Source organism: Eschrichtius robustus, chromosome 5 (assembly GCF_028021215.1).
Source record: "Eschrichtius robustus isolate mEscRob2 chromosome 5, mEscRob2.pri, whole genome shotgun sequence".
Lineage (NCBI taxonomy): Eukaryota > Metazoa > Chordata > Mammalia > Artiodactyla > Eschrichtiidae > Eschrichtius > Eschrichtius robustus.
In genome coordinates this window covers 140,499,346-140,520,055 of record NC_090828.1, presented here as the reverse complement: position 1 = coordinate 140,520,055, position 20,710 = coordinate 140,499,346, and the positions used below count along the sequence as shown (strand labels likewise).

The following is a 20,710-nucleotide window of genomic DNA, read 5'->3' as shown; positions in this document are numbered from 1 at the left end:
CTTTTCTGGAGAAATGTATTCAAGGTCTTTGCCCATTTTTGAATTAGATTTTTTTTTTGAGTTGTAACAGTTCTTGTTATATTGTGGATATTAATCCCTTATCAGGTATATGATTTACAACTGTTTTTTCCCCATTCTGTGGTTTTCTTTTTATTCTGTTGATAGTGTTCTTTTATGCACAAAAGTTTTAGTTTTTCTTCTGTTGTCTGTGCTTTTGGTGTCATATATATCTGAGAAATCCATGGTCATGTAGATTTTCCAGTCTTTTTTTCTAATAGCTTCATAGTTTTAGGTCTACTATTTAGTCTCTGATCCATTTTGACTTTATTGTCATATATGGTGTAAGATAAGGATCAAATAGATTCTTTTGCAGTTTTCCCAGCACCGTTTAAAGAAAACATTGTTCTTTCCCCATTGAATGGTCTTGGCACTTGTCGAAATCATTTGACCATGTAGGCAAGGGTTTATTTATGGACTCTCTATTATATTTCATTGGTCTGTAAGTGTGTCTTTATGCCAGACCCACACCATTTTGATTACTGTAGCTTTGTAGTGAGTTTTGAATTAGGAATTGAGTCTTTTTCTAACTTCGTTATTCCTTTTCAATATTCCTTTGGTTATTTGGGGGTACCTTGAGACTCCACATGAATTTTAGGATGGGTTTATCAATTCTTGTCTTAAGTATTTTGAAACTCTTTTGTTTGATGCATACACATTTTGGATTGTTCGGTTGTCTTGGTGAATTGACCCTTTAATTGTTGTTCAGTGTCCCCACCTTATCCCTGTTTTTCCTTGCTCTGAAGTCTCTTTTGTCTGATTTTAATGTAGGTACTCCAGTTTTATTTTCATTTAATTAGTGTTTGAGTACTATAACTTTTCCATTCTTGTATTTGAAAAAAATTTAAGAAGTCTATATTTTAGTCCCTTTGCCTTTCCATTAAAATTTAGAATAATCTAAATCTACCTTACATTTGCAAAAATATCTTGCTTAGATTTTGGTAGGGTTTGTGTTCAACCTGTTAGCAGTTTGTGGAGAATTGACATTTTTGCTACATTGAGTCTTCTAATCTATTAAAATGTTATGTCTAAACATTTATTTGCATCTTCTTGATTTCATTTATCAGTGTTTTCAGCATACAAGTCCTGTCCATGTTTTGTTAAATTTATATCTTTAACTTTTAACCCACCTGTCTCATCTGTATAGTGAACTTCTTGGATGCTATGTATAGTTGCATTTTTTTTAATCCTTGTCAATCTTTTAATTGGTGTATTTAGATCGTTTACATTTACTGTAATTGACATGTATAGATAAAGGTCTTCCATTTTATTGTTTGGCTTTTGTCTGTTTTCAATGATTTGTTCCTCTGTTTTGCTTCTTTTGTTTTTTGGGGGGATAAATGAACATTTATTTTAGTATTTCATTTACCTTTATTTATTTTGAATTTGACTATTTCTTTTTATAGGTTTTTTTTTTGGTGGTTGCTCTAGGAATTACTGTATACTACATAACTCTTTGCAGGCTACTTAGAATCAGTATTTTACTACTTTAATTGGAATGTAGAAACCTGTTGTTTAATTTCTAAGTGCTTGGAGATTTTTCCAGTTATTTATATCTAATTTATTCTTACTGATTTCTAGTTTCTGTTCTTGGTTGTCAGCTTAATTTTATTATGTTATGAGATCATACGCTATATGATTTCAGTTCTTTTAAATAGTTAAACTTATTTTATGTCTTAAATATGGTTTATCATGGTGAATGTTCCTTGCATCCTTGGAAATTATGTGTATTTTGCTCTTTGGGTGAAGTGTTTTTATAAGCGTCATTTTTATCTCATTCATTGATGGTTTTGTCCATTTCTTTTAAATCCTTACTAATTTTCTGTCTACTTGTTCTGTCTGTTATTAGGAGGGTAGTTTTTATATCTTCAACTACATTTGTGGATTTATCTGTTAACTCTTTCATTTCTCTCAGATTTTACTTTCATGTGTTTTATGGTTCTGTTGTTAGGGGTATATACATTGATTATTGTTCTGTCTTCTTTGTGAATTGAACCTTTTATCATTATATAGTGTCCCTCTTTAGCCCTGGTAATTTCCTTCCTCTGAAGTCTACTTTGATATTAATAAGCCACTTTCCATCCCTTTACTAAGCCACTTTTATCTTTATATTTAAGGTAGATTTCTTGTAGAGACTGTAGAGTTAGGTTCTGTTTTCCTACATCCTGATGATCTCTGTTTGTTTTTATGTTCAGACCCATTTAAATTTAATGTCTACCATTGTTTGTTTTTTGTTTGCTCTCATCTTTTTGTTTCTTTATTGTTTCCTGACTTTTTTGGGGTTAGTTGAATAGCTTTTAGTGTTTAATTTTAGCTTATTGAGTTGCTTAATTTTGATAGTGAAAAGATTTTTGAAAAGCTTTTTACCTGTTTATTTGTGGCAAATGAGATGGGGTAGGGAAATGAGAGAAAATTGGAAACTGTTAGCATGTGAGTTAGATAAGTGAAGGTGCTTGTGCTTTTGGGACAATCAGGGATGAATGAGAAGTAACTTAGGGCATCTTCGTCATTCATAACAGTGAATCTCTCGTGTAGAACAGGCTGATCGCTGAATGTGTAGATTCATTTTAGGTTCTTGTGTTTCTTCCATAGAGTTTTGCTTGGTCATCTTGTTCTGAGTGGTCCATCGGCCTCCGTGTCCCTTTTGTGGTGGACATCTGCTCAATGACTTTTGAGCAGTTAGACCTCCTACTACGGCAAGTGAGTGAGGGGATGGATGGCACTGCTGACTGGCCCCCACCCCAAGAGAAAGAGTGTATGGCTGTGGCAACACTGAATCTTCTACGACTTCAGGTATTAATGATTTTCTTTCCTTTCCCTCATTTTATAAGTGTCTTACGCGTTTGTAATGATGTTTATGCATATTAAAGGGTATGGGGTTTAGCCTGTTAAATGAACTGCTAATGAAAATTTTAAAGTGTTTTAAAGTCAGATTATGATGGAGTGTAATGTGTATGAGGCTTAAAAAAATTCAGTCTAGTTATTTTGCGCTTACCCTGGAAGTCAGTCTCTGCATGCAGGTAAGAGCGTATCTGGACTGTGTTACTACTGCTAAATTTCAGCTTGTTGGCATTCATCAGGGAGTCGGTCTTGGATTTCCTGTTGCTGTGTGTGGAGAGGTGACTGGGTGAGACGGTAGGTGACTGGGAGATCAGCTGGAGGTGGTCACCAGCCTCTGCTCTGGACTGAGAGGGGAGCCCCATTCAGGAAGCTCTGTGTCCTCCACGAGTACCTCCGCTTCCTCAGGGGGAAGGTTAAGTTTAAATGTCAGAAGAAGAAAAGCTACAAAAATTTTTTTTCCTATTTTTTTTTTTTTTTTTTTTAAGTAGAACCGTAGCTAAAATCTTTGATCATCGTGTTTTTCTTTGTAATAAAACCCTGTGACTTAATGTTAAGAGAACAGTTTTTCTCACCAAAGTAATTTTCCCCCTTTATAATGTGAGGGTTTCTGTGTGACCCATCATGTACCCCTTCTGTTCCCTCCCCTTTTTTGTCTTGGCTTCCAGAAAGCACAGCACTGAATGTAATGTTTAGTTGCAAAATGGAATTAGCAGAAGTTTGGAGAGCACCTCCCTTCCCCAGAAGTCTTCTGTAGGAGCTCATTTAGCAGGACATCTGTGGTGTAGTATCCTAGTCATGGATCCGCCCAGTTTTTTGTTGCTTCCCATGGTCTTGTAGTGACATTGCTGCTCTGGTCAGTGCTGTGGAGAAAGACCTTGTACATGTCCTAGGCTCTATTTCATTTGGTCCATATTTGCCTCATGCCATATGTTTTTCCACTGCTTTGTTCTGTCTGTCGAGGTCTTTGTTTTAGTTGTGTCTTTTTAAAAAATTGACTCATAAAGCTCAGTTCTTAAAAAGAATACAATTTGAGAGTCTTTATTCACTATGTGGATTTAATCTTTTACAATTATTGTGATTACTAATGTATTTGAATTCAGTCTTGTGTAAGTTTGTTCATCATTTTGTTATCTTTTGAACAAATTTCTAAAAATTTTTTTTCCTTTCAAATCCGTTTAATTGTTCCTAAGTTTTGAAATTTTGATTTCTGGACATTAATCATGTTACAAAAAAATTTAAATATTTGTTAATTCCACAGTGTTAAGTTAATCAGTACTTCTCTTCCTGAAAAATATAGGGGTTATAGGATGCATTCAACCTAAACTCCCCTTTCCATCTTCAGTATTTGAATTGTTCCATCGTCTGTTGTTACATTGACTCCAAGGCACAGTTTTCTTGTGTGTGCTGCTAAAAGAAAAACGCTCCAAATTGCAATGTGTAAGATACATTCTGATTTTAGAGTTGTTAAGATGTGAAAGAAAATACCTCTTAGGATTGGTGAAATATAGTAATTATTTTTAAACTTTCCCTCAATTATTATCATAATCATTTTTTAAGAGGACATACTCAGATATATAGTCCTTTTTTTTTTTTTTTAAACCAATTTGTTTTGTCATTGTTACTTACATCACCTCCCTCCTGGGTACCTCCTTCAGTAAATTTCTTCCTTAAGGTCTGTGAATTACAACCTCTGAAAACTTTGTTCCCATTAACACCTCTTAAGATAATTTAATGGGGCTTAGCTTTTTAGGTTATATGTAATTTTATCAGCACTTTGAAGATGTTCTGCCATCTTTTGACCTTTATTTTTGCCAATGAGAAATCTTATGTTAGTGCAATTGTTGTTTCTTTGTAGCTAATTTGTCTTTCTCTTTGGTAGCCTTTTAGATTTTTGTCTTTGTTTTATAATTTTAATACAGTATGTCTAGGCCAGGATTTATTCTTGTATATATAATTTGAGATTATGATTCTGAATCAATCTGAGATTACTTATCTTTGTTAAGTTTTGAAAAATCTTCACTATTTACCATTGAAATTGCTCTCTCCTTTTTTTCTACCTTTCCCCTTGGAAATGTCCTACTAAATGCATGTTGAACTTTCTCATTTTATTTTCCCAAGTATCACAACTTCTTTGATATTTTACAATCTGTTTATCCTTTTTAATGCTCACTTTTTAATCTTTCTGTTCTGCTTTCTGGGTCATTTACTCAGCACTCTCTTTCAGTTCACGAATCATTTAGCTGAATGTTCCATATTGTTGAATTGTCTGTTTACTTAAAAAATTTATGTGATCACTGCTTTATACATATTGATTGAATCATCAAATCCCTGTGCCAGCACTCTGGGAGGTGGGACCCTCCATCTGTATTGAACAGCTGGGGAGGCGCGAAGTTCAGGAATGTTGCCCAGGTTGGGTACCCAGTGCACAAAGGTTTAGGGCTGGAACCTGGGGCCCAGGCTCTTCACTCCTCTGCCTTGAAGTGTTTATTCCTGTAGCTGTTTTTTTCATTTTCAGAATTTATATTTTTGGTGTTTTCCAAGGCTTTCGTTTGCTCATTATATTCTCGTCTTCTGGCTTCTGTTCCTTCCTTGATCTCTAAGAACATTTACTTATTTTATGGATTCATTCCAATTTTTTAAATTGCTAAAATCTGTTGGGACATGCGTTTTGCCTCTTACCCTGTCTGTGACACTTCTTTGTGGTGACCTAGTATGGCTTGTCCTTTTTGACTACGAGGCCACTCTTAAGGGAGGGTTTGTGGAGTGTCCCTTTGCCCTTGGCTGTGGAGATGTCCTCAGAGGGCAGTTTTGTACTTGTGTCTGTGAGGTTCCATTGAGTTCCTCGGGCTCTTGATGAGTTTTGGTGTTAGGTTCTTGACGTGTGATATCCATACCTATATGGTTGGTATAAATTTGATTTCACATCTGCTCACAGGGCAGGCCGGGTCTCTGATTCACTGTGGGGGTCTCTTTGTGCCCAAAGCCTTGTGTGGGTAGTATGTTGCCCTCAGGCCCTGGCTGGCTGACAGGAAGCTCAGGTTCAGTGGGCTGTCCTGAGCATTTTGTGTCTCAGAAGGCTTTGATCTGCTCTCTGAGCCCAGAACCCCTTGGCTCCTGCTGTGTGTGTCTGTGTGTCTCAAGAGCCAAACCAGAACTTTCCCTTGTATACTTTTCCTTGTATACCCTCAGCTTGGCTGTCTACTCTTTTAATAGTTTTTTGGTTATATTATATTCACTATTTCTGTGTTTGGTGCGGGTGCTTGGGGGTGGGGTAGAGGTTGCTGTTTCCACAGGGTTCAACCTCTTTGTTGATCTTGAGCTTTTCCACATACATAGAGTTGGGTTTAAAAAATTCCTTTTATAGAATACCTTACCATGGATTCTCAACTACTATAGGTGAAAAATTTTTAGTATGGTTAAAAAAAATACCTGTACTGGAAGTTTTACCTTTATTATTTGAGTAAAACTCAATTTGAGGTATTACTTCATCTTTAATAAGATTTGGAAAGCATTTGTTTTTAGGGCTTCTAAGTGAAAATTGTTTTTCTCCTTTCAGTTGCATGCTGCCATCAGTCACCAGGTTGACCCAGAATTCCTTGGTTTAGGTCTGGGCAGCGTCCTCCTCAACAGCCTGAAGCAGACGGTGGTGGCCCTGGCCAGCAGCGCGGGCGTGTTGAGTACTGTGCAGGTGGCCGCCCAGGCTGTGTTGCAGAGCGGGTGGTCGGTGCTGCTGCCCACTGCTGAGGAGCGGGCCCGGGCACTCTCTGCTCTCCTGCCCTGTGCAGGTGGGCTGGGGCTAGGAGCAGGGGTCGGGTGGGGTTGGCCCAGGAGGGGGTGCCAGGGGGGGATGGTGCTTGCCTCACATTGGGAAAAACACTTTACCTTTTCTAGTTTCAGGCAATGAAGTTAACATAAGTCCAGGTCGTCGATTCATGATTGATCTTCTTGTGGGCAGCTTGATGGCTGATGGAGGCTTAGAATCAGCCTTAAATGCAGCCATTACTGCAGAAATCCAGGTATGGTCCTAGGAGTGTGTGTGTGTGTGTGTGTGTGTGTGTGTGTGTGCGCGCGTGCATGCGCACGCGCTGATGGAGGTAATTTTACTCCCCAGTGAGCTGAGACAGACACTTTGCCAGAATTATTAAAGAAAAACTTTGAAACATAAAATTTTTAGTAACATCCAAATATTTCTGTAATTAAAATTCTTTTACTAGTTTAATAAAATATTGAGTTATTATTAAGTATGATAAAATGTACCCACTTTAAATGTCTATTTAAATGAATTTGACAGGTACCCCAATCATAATATAAATCACTTCCATCACCCCAGAAAGTGCCTTTGTGCCCCTTTGCATTTGAAGTTAGGACACTTTCTTGCCTCCCCCAGCTGATGTTAATTTTGCCAGTTTTGATTGTCACATAAATGGAATCATACAGTATATACTCATTTCTGTCAGCTTTATGTTGCCTTGATAATGATTTTCAGATTCACCTGTGTTGGATGTAGTGTTACGTTGTTTGTCTTTTTTTTTTTTTTTTTTACTGAGGAACTATTTATTTCTTTTCGTATTAGATTTTTTTTTTAATTGGGGTATAGTTGTTTTACAATGTTGTGTTAGTTTCTGCTGTACAGCAAAGTGGAGTTCCCTGTGATATACAGCAGGTTCTCATTAGTTATCTATTTTATACATATTAGTGTATATATGTCAACCCCAATCTCCCAATTCATCCCACCACCACCACCCGCCCCCCCCCCCCCCCCCCCGCCTTCCCCCCTTGGTGTCCATACGTTTGTTCTCTACATCTGTGTCTCTATTTCTGCCTTGCAAACCAGTTCGTCTGTACTATTTTTCTAGATTCCACATATATGTGTTAATATACAATATTTGTTTTTTTCTTTCTGACTTACTTCACTCTGTATGACAGTCTCTGGGTCCATCCACGTTTCTACAAATGACCCAATTTCGTTCCTTTTTATGGCTGAGTAACATTCCGTTGTGTATATGTACCACATCTTCTTTATCCATTTGTCTGTCGATGGACATTTAGGTTGCTTCCCTGACCTGGCTATTGTAAATAGTGCTGCAATGAACATTGTGGTACATGTCTCTTTTTGAATTATGGTTTTCTCAGGGTATATGCCCAGTAGTGGGATTGCTGGGTCATATGGTAATTCTATTTTTAGTTTTTTAAGGAACCTCCATACTGTTCTCCGTAGTGGCTGTATCAATTTACATTCCCACCAACAGTGCAAGAGGGTTCCCTTTTCTCCACACCCTCTCCAGCATTTATTGTTTGTGGATTTTCTGATTAGGCCCATTCTAACTGGTGTGAGGTGATACCTCATTGTAGTTTTGATTTGCATTTCTCTAATAATTAGTGATGTTGAGCAGCTTTTCATGTGCTTCTTGGCCATCTGTATGTCTTCTTTGGAGAAATGTCTAGGTTTTCTGCCCATTTTTGGATTGGGTTGTTTGTTTTTTTGATATTGAGCTGCATGAGCTGTTTATATATTTTGGAGATTAAGCCTTTGTCAGTTGATTCGTTTGCAATATTTTCTCCCATTCCGAGGGTTGTCTTTCATCTCGTTTATACTTTACTGTGCAAAAGCTGTTAAGTTTCATTAGGTCCCATTTGTTTACTTTTGTTTTAATTGCATTACTCTAGGAGGTGGGTCAAAAATGATCTTGCTGTGTTTACGTCAAAGCGTGTTCTTCCTATGTTTTCCTCTAAGAGTTTTATAGTGTCTGGTCTCACATTTAGGTCTTTAATCCATTTTGAGTTTATTTTTGTGTATGGTGTTAGGGAGTATTCTAATTTCATTCTTGTACATGTAGCTGTCCAGTTTTCCCAGCACCACTTATTGAAGAGACTGTCTTTTCTCCATTGTATATCCTTGCCTCCTTTGTCATAGCTTAGTTGACCATAGGTGCGTGGGTTTATCTCTGGGCTTTCTATCCTGTTCCATTGATCTGTATTTCTGTTTTTGTGCCAGTATCGTATGGTCTTGATTACTGTAGCTTTGTAGTATAGTCTCAAATTCAGGGAGTCTGATTCCTCCAGCTCCATTTTTTTTTTTTTTCTCAAGATTGCTTTGGCTATTCGGGGTCTTTTTTGTCTCCATACAAATTTTAAGATTTTTTTTGTTCTAGTTCTGTAAAAAATGCCACTGGAAATTTGATAGGGATTGCATTGAATCTGTAGATTGCTTTGGGTAGTATAGTCATTTTCATAGTAGATTCTTCCAATCCAAGAACATGGTATATCTCACCATCTGTTTGTGTCATCTTTGATTTCTTTCGTCAGTGTCTCACAGTTTTCTGAGTACAGGTCTTTTACCTCCTTAGGTAAGTTTATTCTTAGGTATTTTATTCTTTTTGTTGCTATGGTGAATGGGATTGTTTCCTTAATTTGTCTTCCTGATCTTTCGTTGTTAGTGTATAGGAATGCAAGAGATTTCTGTGCGTTAATTTTGTATCCTGCAACTTTACCAAATTCAGTGATTAGCTCTAGTAGTTTTCTGGTGGCATCTTTAGGATTTTCTATGTATAGTGTCATGTCATCTGCAAACAGTGAGAGTTTTACATCTTCTCTTCCAATTTGTATTCCTTCCTTTTATTTCTTTTTCTTCTCTGATTGCCGTGGCTAGGACTTCCAAAACTATGTTGAATAATAATGGTGAAGAATAATCCTTGTCTTATTCCTGATCTTAGAGGAAATGCCTTCACTTTTTCACCATTGAGAACGATGTTTGCTGTGGGTTTGTCGTATATGGACTTATACGTATTATGTTGAAGTAGGTTCCCTCTGTGCCCACTTTCTGGAGGGTTTTTATCATAAATAGGTGTTGAATTTTGTCAAAAGCTTTTTCTGCATCTATTGAGATGAATGTATGGTTTTTATTCTTCAGTTTGTTAATGTGGTTTATCACATTGATTGATTTGCGTATATTGAAGAATCCATGCATCCCTGGGATAAATCCCACTTGATCATGGTATATGATCCTTTCAATGTGTTGTTGGATTCTGTTTGCTAGTATTTTGTTGTGGATTTTCGCATTTATATTCATCAGTGATATTGGTCTTTAATTTTCTTTTTTTGTCGTATCTTTGTCTGGTTTTGGTATCAGGGTGATGGTGGCCTCGTAGAATGAGTTTGGGAGTGTTCTTTCCTCTGCAGTTTTTTGGAAGAGTTTGAGAAGGATGGGTGTTAGCTCTTCTCTAAATGTTTGATAGAATTCACCTGTGAAGCCATCTGGTCCTGGAATTTAGTTTGTTGGAAGATTTTTAATCACAGTTTCAATTTCATTACTTGTGATTGCTCTGTTCATATTTTCTATTTCTTTCTGGTTCAGTCTTGGAGGGTTATACCTTTCTAAGAATTTGTCCATTTCTTCCAGGTTGTTCATTTTATTGGCATACAGTTGCTTGTAGTAGTCTCTTATGATGCTTTGTATTTCTGTGGTGTCTGTTGTAACTTCTCCTTTTTCATTTCTAATTTTATTGATTTGAGTCCTCTCTTTCTTTTTCTTGATGAGTCTGGCTAAATGTTTATCAATTTTTTTTTTATCTTCTCAAAGAACCAGCTTTTAGTTTTATTGATCTTTGCTGTTGTTTTCTTTGCTTCTATTTATTTCTGCTCTGATCTTTATGATTTCTTTCCTTCTGCTAACGTTGGGTTTTGTTCTTCTTTCTCTAGTTCCTTTAGGTGTAAGGTTAGATTGTTTATTTGAGATTTTTCTTGTTTCTTGAGGTAGGATTGTATTGCTATAAACTTCCCTCTTAGAAATGCTTTTGCTGCATCCCATAGGTTTTGGACCATCGTTTTTTCATTGTCATTTATCTCTAGGTATTTTTTGATTTCCTCTTTGATTTCTTCAGTGATCTTTTGGTTATTTAGTAGCATGTTGTTTAGCCTCCACGTGTTTGTGTTTTTTACGTTTTTTTCCCTGTAGTTTATTTCTAATTTCATAGTGTTGTGGTTGGAAAAGATTCTTAATATGATTTCAGTTTTCTTAAATTTACTGAGGCTTGATTTGTGACCCAAGATGTGATCTATCCTGGAGAATGTTCTGTGTGCACTTGAGAAGAAAGTGTAACCCGCTGTTTTCAGATGGAATGTCCTATAAATATCAATTAAATCTATCTGGTCTATTGTGTCATTTAAAGCTTGTGTTTCCTTATTAATTTTCTGTCTGGATGATCTGTCCATTGGTGTAAGCGAGGTGTTAAAGTCCCCCACTATTATTGTGTTACTGTCGATTTCCTCTCTTACAACTGTTAGTATTTGCCTTATGTATTGAGGTGCTCGTATGTCGGGTGCATATATATTTATAATTGTTACATTTTCTTCTTAGATTGATCCCTTGATCATTATGTAGTGTCCTTCCTTGTCTCTTGTAACGTTCTTTATTTTAAAGTCTATTTTATCTGATACGAGTATTGCTACTCCAGCTTTTTTTGATTTCCATTTGCATGGAATATCTTTTTCCATCCCCTCGCTTTCAGTCTGTATGTGTCCCTAGGTCTGAAGTGGGTGTCTTGTAGACAGCATATATACGGGTCTTGTTTTTGTATCCATTCAGCCGGTCTGTGTCTTTTGGTTGGAGCATTTAATCCATTAACATTTAAGGCAGTTATCGATATGTATGTTCGTATTACCATTTTCTTAATTGTTTTGGGTTTGTTTTTGTAGGTCCTTTTCTTCTCTTGTGTTTCCTACTTAGAGAAGTTCCTTTAGAATTTGTTGTAGAGCTGGTTTGGTGGTGCTGAATTCTCGTAGCTTTTGCTTGTCTGTAAAGCTTTTGATTTCTCTGTTGAATCTGAATGAGATCCTTGTTAGGTAGAGTAATCTTGGTTGTAGGTTCTTCCCTTTCATCACTTTAAATATATCGTGCCACTCCCTTCTGGCTTGTAGAGTTTCTGCTTAGAAACCAGCTGTTAACCTTATGGGAGTCCCCTTGTATATTATTTGTCGTTTTTCCGTTGTTGCTTTTAATAATTTTTCTTTGTCTTTTTTTAAAAAAATTAGTTAATTTATTTTTGGCTGCGTTGGGTCTTCGTTGCTGTGTGCGGGCTTTCTCTAGTTGCGGCAAGCGGGGGCTACTCATTATTGCAGTGTGCAGGCTTCTTATTGCGGTGGCTTCTCTTGTTGTGGATCACGGGCTCTAGGCGAGCAGGCTTCAGGAGTTGTGGCTCGTGGGCTCAGTAGTTGTGGCTTGCGGGCTCCAGAGCACAGGCTCAGTAGTTGTGGCACTCGGGCTTAGTTGCTCCGCAGCATGTGGGATCTTCCCGGCCCAAGGATTAAACCCATGTCCCCTGCATCTGCAGGCGGATTCTTTTTTTTTTTTTTTTTTAAATTTTATTTATTTATTTATGGCTGTGTTGGGTCTTCGTTTCTGTGTGAGGGCTCTCTCTAGTTGCGGCAAGTGGGGGCCACTCTTCATCGCGGTGTGCGGGCCTCTCACTATCGCGGTCTCTCTTGTTGCGGAGCACAGGCTCCAGACGCGCAGGCTCAGCAGTTGTGGCTCACGGGCCCAGTCGCTCCGCGGCATGTGGGATCCTCCCAGACCAGGGCTCGAACGCGTGTCCCCTGCACTGGCAGACAGATTCTCAACCACTGCGCCACCAGGGAAGCCCTGCAGGCGGATTCTTAACCACTGCGCCACCAGGGAAGTCCCCTCTTTGTCTTTAATTTTTGTCAGTTTGAGTCTTGTGTGTCTTGGCATGTTTCTCCTTGGGTTTCTGCTGCCTGGGACTCTGCACTTCCTGGACTTGGGTGGCTATTTCCTTTTCCATGTTTGGGAAGTTTTCGACTCTAATCTCTTCAGATATTTTCTTGGGTCCTTTCTCTCTCTCTTATCCTTCTGGGACCCCTGTAATGTGAATGTTGGTGTGTTTAATGTTGTCCCAGAGGTCTCTTAGGTTGTCTTCATTCCTTTTCATTCTTTTTTCTTTATTCTGTTCCACGGCAGTGATTTCCACCATTTTGTCTTCCAGGTCACTTATCCATTCTTCTCCCTCAGTTATTCTGCTATTGAGTCCTTTTAGTGTATTTTTCATGGCAGTTATTGTTCATCTCTGTTCTTTAATTCTTCTAGGTCTTTGTTAAACATTTCTTGCATCTTCTCGCTATTTGCCTCCATTCTTTTTCTGAGGTCCAGGATCATCTTCACTATCATTATTCTGAAGTCTTTTTCTGGAAGATTGCCTAGCTCCACTTCATTTAGTTGTTTCTCTGGGGATTTTCTTGTTCCTTCATCTGGGACATAGTCCTCTGCCTTTTCATTTCATCTATCTTTCTGTGATTGTGGTTTTTGTTCTGCAGGCTGCAGGATTGTAGTTCTTCTTGCTCCTGCTGTCTGCTGTTTGGTGGATGAGGCTATCTAAGAGGCTTCTGTAGTGTCACTTTGGTTTTGCTGTTGAGGAGTGCCCCATTGTGTGATTATGGCACTGTTGGTGTATCCATTCTCCTGTTGATAGACATTTGATGATTTTTGACTCTCTACAGCTGCTCTGATCATGCTGTGTAAAAGTCCTTCAGTGAACACGTGTTTTTCCTTTTGGGTAAATAGTTTGAATTAGAATTTGCTGGGTTCTAGGGTGGGTGTGTGTTTATAGTCTCCCAAAGTGGTTGTGGCATTTACATCTGAACCATCCTGTATGAGAGTTCTAGCCATTTCTTGACCTCATCAACATGAAGCATGTCAATCTTTTTAAAAGCTTTAGCTATTCTAGGGGTAGGGTGGGGTGTTAATTTGTATGTGCTTATTGGCCATTCATAGCTTCTTTTGTTGCTTTCATTGTCATAATAGTTTTCAATGTAAAAACTTACACTGATAAAATTGGGTGAAGTGAGTGTATTAAAAATGTTTTTGAAAATATACCTACTTTGATTAAATTGAAAAAAATTAGAGGAAATCATAAATGTAATGATTTTAGTTGCAAGTATCATTCTTTGTGTACCTTGTTATTTTCCAGATACTATGCTGTGTACTTTACTTTCATTTTTTTTAACCTTGTGAGCCATGTTGATGTTGACAAAAAATTAATCAGTCGATCTAAGAAAGAAATAGAAAATTTTATTCAAGCCAAATTGAGGATTATAACCCAGGAACAGCATCTCAGAAAGCTCTGAGAACTATTGCGTTCGTTACAAGTCAAGGCTCAGTTATATAAGTTTTTTGAGACAGAGGGCTGTACGTTAAATTATGTATTATTGACAGTTTACACAATCTATATCTAAGCATCATCATGGCCTCTTACAAGATGAAGAAGGAGGGTTTTCTTTGAAGGTGTTGTCTTGTTGATGCTAGGAGAATGTTGCTCTTTATGGTTGAGCCAGGTATATTTGCTGATAGGGAAGGTTGATCGATGCATAATGCAGATAAACAATGTACAGTAGGGGGCAGAGAGGAGGCCAAAGGACAGGAAAAAATTTTCTCTGTTTAAATTTTTCTTTTCTTGCCAGGAAATGTGAATTGTTTTTCACATTGAGTGGAAAAAGTTGTCTTAAAATTCCACTTTATAGGCGTGGACATAGGTACCACAGAAGTTTAGTGATTTGCTAAGGTGTCATGACTAGTGAATGACAGGTTTGCTGACCCCAAACCTCTTCCTTTTCTTCCTGCGCTCCTTGTGGCTCAGTGTAATAGTTCACCTGATGGGAGCAATGACAGCGAACAGGCAGAGGCAGTCCACATGTGGGCCAGACCCAAGCAGTATTTTTATTTTTTAAATTTATTTTTATTATTTTAAAACGTGTTTTGGCCACACCATGTGGCACGCGGGACCTTAGTTCCCCAACCAGGGATCGATCCCGCGCCCCCTGCAGTGGAAGCACGGAGTCTTAGCCACTGGACTGCCAGGGAAGTCCCCCCAAGCAGTATTTTTAGAACCTATTAATTTAGTTAGCAAATGTTTATTCTTTGCGTCCTGCTGGAGAGCGGCACCTTGAGAGGGGGAGGTGGGCTATAGAGTATGCAGATTGTGATCCCTATGACAATAATTAAGATGCCTGAAAAAATAGCCAAAAGGCCATTTTTTTTAAAACAAAAATGTTTGGAAGCTACAGAAAGGCATAAATAGAAAACCCCTCATCATTTAGGAATAACCATTGTTAATGTTTTTCGTGTATCATCTTCCAGGCTTTCAAAAATGCAGATGTTTACTAACAGTACTAATTATGATGCCAGAACTGGTCTCAGTGGTTTGTATCTTTTCCACTCATAAGGTTGCCATGTCTTCTATGTTGAATATTCTGCGATGTCTATTTGTTCTGTTGCTTTGGGGAAGTCTGTCATATGGAAAGGGAATCACTTTTTTTTTTTTTTTAACAATTCCCTATTGTTGACCATTTAGGTTTTAGATACTTTTACTATTATAAATAATTTTTAATTACATTCTTGAAGATTATAAGTCATTGGGTATAAGAATGATTATTAGGAAGAAGTTCTAGAAATGAAATTGGGTCAGAAGCACGCACATTTTCAAGCTGTCTGATCTGTGTCCTTCTTATTCTGAAGAGTAGGTGGCACAGTTCCAATCCAACTCCTTAGACATGGTCTTTGTCCCCACACCCCTCAGAATGGGGAAGACTTTGTGTTTAGACTTGTTCTGGCTTTTGCCATTAGAAAATAAAGCCCAGTAGGAAAGAACTTGTGTGCTTTTTCACAGTAAATTTGATTACTAGAACAATGCTTAGTATATAGTAGGTCCTCAGGAATATTGGTTGCATTTGGCTGGCAAAAGATACCTCCTTTAAAAATTTTTTAAAATAATAACATTATTGATATCTAATTCATCTACTGTAAAATTCAGTCTCTTAAAGTGTATGATTTTTTTTTTTTTTGTATATTCACAGAGTTGTGCAACCACCATCACCATTATCTAATTTCAGAACACCTTCACTCCAAAAAGACACCCTGTGCCCCTTAATAGTCACTCCACATCCCCCCACTCCTCCCAGCTGTTGACAACCGCTAATCTACTTTCTGTCTCTAAAGATGTCCCTGTTCTGGACATTTCATATAAGTGGATTTGTACAGTATGTGGCCTTCTGTGTCTGGCGCTTTCCACTTAAAATAGTGTTTTCAACGTTCAGCCAGGTTGTATCATTCATGTTGTACTTAATTTTTTAAAATCGCTAAACAATATTCTGTTGTATGGATATAGCACATTTTGTTTATCCATTCATCAACTGATGGACATTTAGGTTGTTCTCTCTTTTAAGCTACTATGAATAATGCCGTTATAAACGTCTGTGCATAGGTTTTTGTGTGGACATATGTTTTTATTTCTTATGGGCGTATGCCCCGGAGTGGAGTTGCTGAGTTTTACGGTTTAATGTTTCGAGATATAGCCAGACTGTTTTCTTAAGTGGCTGTACCGTTTTACATTCCCAGTAGCAATGTATGACAGTTCCAGTTTCTCCGTATCTTTGCAAATGCTTGCTACTGTTCATCTTTTTTATTATACTGTCCTAGGAGATGTGAATTTCCCTGATGACTAATGAAGTTGAGCATCTTTTCATGTGCTCATTAGCCATTTGTATATCTTCTTTGAAGATATGTCTATTCAGATTTTTTGTTTATTTTCAAATTGGGTTATTTATCTTTTAATTGTTGAGTTGTCAGAATTCTTTCTGTATTTGTACGTCTTATATCAGATACAAGATTTGGGAATGTATCCTCCCATTCTGTGGGTTTATTGCTTCATGTTTACAAAGCAGGCAGACTCTGCCTAGGTGATCACATTGGGTGTTGTGAGAGCCAGAAGCAGGGGTAAAGGTTTTAGGAACTTCACAGAAGGACGCTGGAGACCATTAGCACTGGCAGCCTGGACACGGGGTTTGTAGGACAAATTGTCTGTTTAGAAACTGAGCAACTGAGCGGCGTGATTTCCAGTGGGTGGGTGTGGGCCACTGTCACCAGGTGTGTGAGTCAGCACACAGCTAGGCTGTGGGATCAGGGCTCAGCCCATGGTGCCTTCACACCTGCTACTAAGATAACCGGTAACCAGTTTCTGTTTCATGAATTACAGGATATTGAAGCCAAAAAAGAAGCACAGAAGGAAAAAGAAATTGATGAACAGGAAGCGAATGCCTCAACATTTCATAGAAGTAGGACTCCATTGGATAAAGATCTTATTAATACGGGAATCTATGAATCTTCTGGAAAACAGTGCTTGCCTCTGGTTCAGCTCATACAACAGCTTCTTAGGTAAATAGCATTAGACATATTTTAATTAGGAGGATTATTGGTTTTCATATTAAGATAGTGAGATCGAGCACTAGGGTCTCAAAAATGTGTTTAGTTGTTGATGAAGTACTTTGAAAATTACCTAGGATAGACTTTAGAGCAGATTCTTAAATATAGGTGAGAGGAGAGGTTAGAATGTATGAAGTAGAACTGGAGATTCTAAAAGTTTTCACACAAGAGAAAATTGGAGTGTGTGATAAACCTAGGATGAGATTCTTAGCCTCATTAGTAAGCAGGTAGATACAAATGAAAATCATCATGGTAAGGTTGTTTTTTTAAACTGGTTGTGTCCTTGCCTCATTCTATATATCATAGATTTATATCTATTAGTTTCTAAGACAGCTTTCAAAAGCTGAAGTAAGTAAAAGAATGGTGAGTGTTATTGTCAAAGGACTGATCGGAAGGAGGTAAGAATCAGAGTCTGAATATACGCAGAGACTAACCTCGATAAGGGCTGAAGTAGTCAGTCACTGTTTGCTAAAGAATGTCAGCCTGCGTTGTGGTGACCGTCAAAAAGAGCCAAAAAGCCGGGTGGTTTCTGAAAGGCATTTGTTAGACAAGGAAAAATTATTGCTCCTTTATGTAACACAACTCCGCTCTGTGTAAACCTGGCTCCTGGTTTACTATTTATACAGAGAGGAAAGAGGGCTTGGTGGGTTGGCTCAGGTACCTAAGTCCAGGGCATTGGTGGGCAGTGTACTGGCATGGAGTGGCCTGCCCTTCACACCTGGAAACACCAGAATTTGCTGGGCACACAGTGAGCTTTTAAAAGAGGAAGTTTTAGAGCTAGTTCCTGACATATATTTTAGTAAATGCTAGTAAAAAACCCCATTTCCTATTTTTTTATAATGTGATGATTTTTAAAATCAATATTCACACATTCTGATCTTCACTATAACAGTCTGAAATAAAGTGAATTAAGTCAGTGCAGCTGTGGCAGTGACAAGAGCTTGGGAATTGTTCCTAGAAAATTGCCTTTGCGCCTGCTTGTCTAAAGCTGGCCACTGAGACCTGCCCAGCATGGTAACTGTGGCAGTAGCAGCAAGAGCAGTGTTTATGTTGCAGAGTTAATTGAGGGTCAAGTGAGAAAATGCACATTGAGTGCTTTAGAGTGAAAAGGTAAAGGTCTCTGGAGAAGTTTTAAAGCAAAAGCACGTATCTCAAGATGTGATTTTCCGAGTTCTTGACCGCCCCTTCCTTCGCCGAGGAGGCTGTGTCTGGGCCCGCTGGTGTCACTGGCAGAGAGCCAGTGCTGGTTCTCTGACCTCAGTCCTGTCTTAGGTTACTGTTCCCGTGAGGGGCCAGCTCTCCTGCTTGTTCAGACGACTTGTTCCCTTGGTGTGTAGAGACCTGTCCATCCTGGCCTGCCTAGCCCTGTGCTGTTCACTCTGGCAGGCGTTGGCCACGTTTGCCTGTGGGTGTCCAGTGTAGCTGAGACACCTGAGTTTTTATTTTTTATTAAAATTCAAATTAAAAATCTTAGACCTGATTCAGCTATTAGAAAACTTGTAATTATGTTTGGAATAACTTGGCCATATGAATTTACCTTTTCAGCTCTGCATTTTTATGAGACCTAAGTGCAGATCAAGTATTCGCAATGAAAATTTAGTTATCTGAATTGAGATGTGCTGTATGTACAAAATACACAGTGGCTTTTGAAGCCTTTGTGTCTTCAAAAAACTAATATAAATATCTCAATGCTTTTTCTTATTGGTTTTATGTTGAAATGATAAGATTTTAAATATATGGGGATAAATACATTATTAATACTGATTTTACATGTTCTTTTTATCTTTATTTATGTGACTGGTAGACATTTTAAAGTACACACGTGACTCCCCGGCAGTACTTTTCTGTTGGACAGCGCTCTCTAGCCCATCCTCGTGCGTTGTCTTCTGAACCTTCCTCTTTACTTTTGGTTCCTTTGGCATACAGGGAGGAGTTGGCTCCACAAAAGATTTATAATGAAAATGTACCTGTTCGGAAAATACAAAACAAAAACTGAAACATGGAGTAAATAGTACCTTAAAAATGTCTGGAAAATAGAAAAAGAAAAATGCATGTACAACCCTCTCACTAGCAGAATGCCTATGATCCAGGGTCCTTTCATAAGTGTAGATAATGTGCCCCTCCCCTTGCAGAGATAGACTTTAACATTTATTTCTTACCTTAAGTGTTTGTGACTAAAGGAGACTCAATGTATTGAGTCTAAATACATCTTGCGCTGATGCAGTTGTTGAAAAATAGTCTAAAGATTTACATTTTGGAGATTTTGGAGACATTTCATATATTTTATTCTTTGGAAAACAGGTTGGAGAAACTGCAGCTTGCCAAAAGTAAGCCATGAAACAGATTTCAGAGTAACTCTTATGCTGGCAAAGAACCACAGAAAACCATTTATATTTGGCAATAGAGAGCTGTGAAGATTTTTAAATTAATGAACTCTATCAGAATTACACACTTCGATTATGATTCTGAATTTTATATTAGGGAAATAAGTTAACATTTGTATTGTATTTTATTACTGTCTTTTGCTCCATCATGTATGGCATAAAACCCAGATTCCAGACCTTTTCTTCTATTGTGATATGGTTATCAGGTCAGGTTATCAGATCGTGGAGCAGAAAGGTGAGGTGGACCGCAGGTGAGGCCTTGAGCACCCACCTGCGTTTTGTGTGGCCAGGAGTGCTGAGCACAAGCCAGGGGTCCCTACTGCTCTTTCTTCTCAACTCTGTGGACGTGAGTTGATGTGTGTCTTCTGCTCCTGTCCTCACTCCACTGCTGTAGTGGATGAACCCTGGGGGCTGGTACGATTGACAGAGGTTCTCCTCAAACCTGCTGTTACGTTAGAAATCGAAGAAGTGGAGCAGAGTGCTTTTCCGTGGCCTGGTGTTGTGCAGAGGTTCCGGACTCGCCTCCTCAGTGACAGTGCCCGCTGTCAGCCCGCTGGCTCTTACCCTCCTGGCTGGGTTTGGGCTGGTGTGGTGGAGCTACATTGACAGAAGTTCCAGAACCAGGCTCTGCTTTGGCTCTTTTCCTTCACTAACTCCCTTCTTCCTTCTGTTTTCAGTACCACGGATCAGACCTTGTTCACCTGGCACTGAGACTGTCCCTGGGTGGCAGGGTCTTACCTGGTGTTCCCTGTGCCCTCTAAAATCTGCTTTCACACTGACTTTAGTTACCTTTCTCGGACACAAACAGGATGCCACTTTCCTTTCAAAACTGGTGGCTCAGCATTGCAGAATCTAGTCCCAGCACCCTGGCATTCCATCACCTACAGTGTCCACTGTGTCCACTCCCCTTCCTTGTTTTGACCTCTGTGCCCTAGTTCCTTTGTATTCTGCTCATGGAAACAGAACACTTACTACTCTCCTAATTGTACTTTCTCTTTTCTCCCCATTTACTTACTGATGGTTCATTGCTCAAGTTGGATCCTGCAGTTGGAATTGGATCCTCTGCTCCTTTCCTTGCTGCCGTGTTCTTTGAGCACCTCTTACTCTGACCTGTTTTATTTGTACCCGCTTTGGTCTTTCTTCCTGTAGTTTCTGAGCCCTG

General features: G+C 38.5%; 1 protein-coding gene across 7 annotated transcripts in view; it reads left to right on the top strand.

Moving 5' to 3' along the window:
- HERC2 (HECT and RLD domain containing E3 ubiquitin protein ligase 2) overlaps positions 1 to 20,710 on the top strand; it is a 218,099-nt gene that overhangs the window by 61,652 nt on the left and 135,737 nt on the right. For all 7 annotated transcript variants that reach the window (XM_068545354.1, XM_068545356.1, XM_068545353.1 and 4 more), the window contains exons 17-20: positions 2,650 to 2,850; positions 6,455 to 6,683; positions 6,790 to 6,914; positions 16,938 to 17,116. In XM_068545354.1, the coding sequence (XP_068401455.1) occupies positions 2,650 to 2,850; positions 6,455 to 6,683; positions 6,790 to 6,914; positions 16,938 to 17,116 (734 nt within the window). The remainder of the gene's footprint in view (positions 1 to 2,649; positions 2,851 to 6,454; positions 6,684 to 6,789; positions 6,915 to 16,937; positions 17,117 to 20,710) is intronic.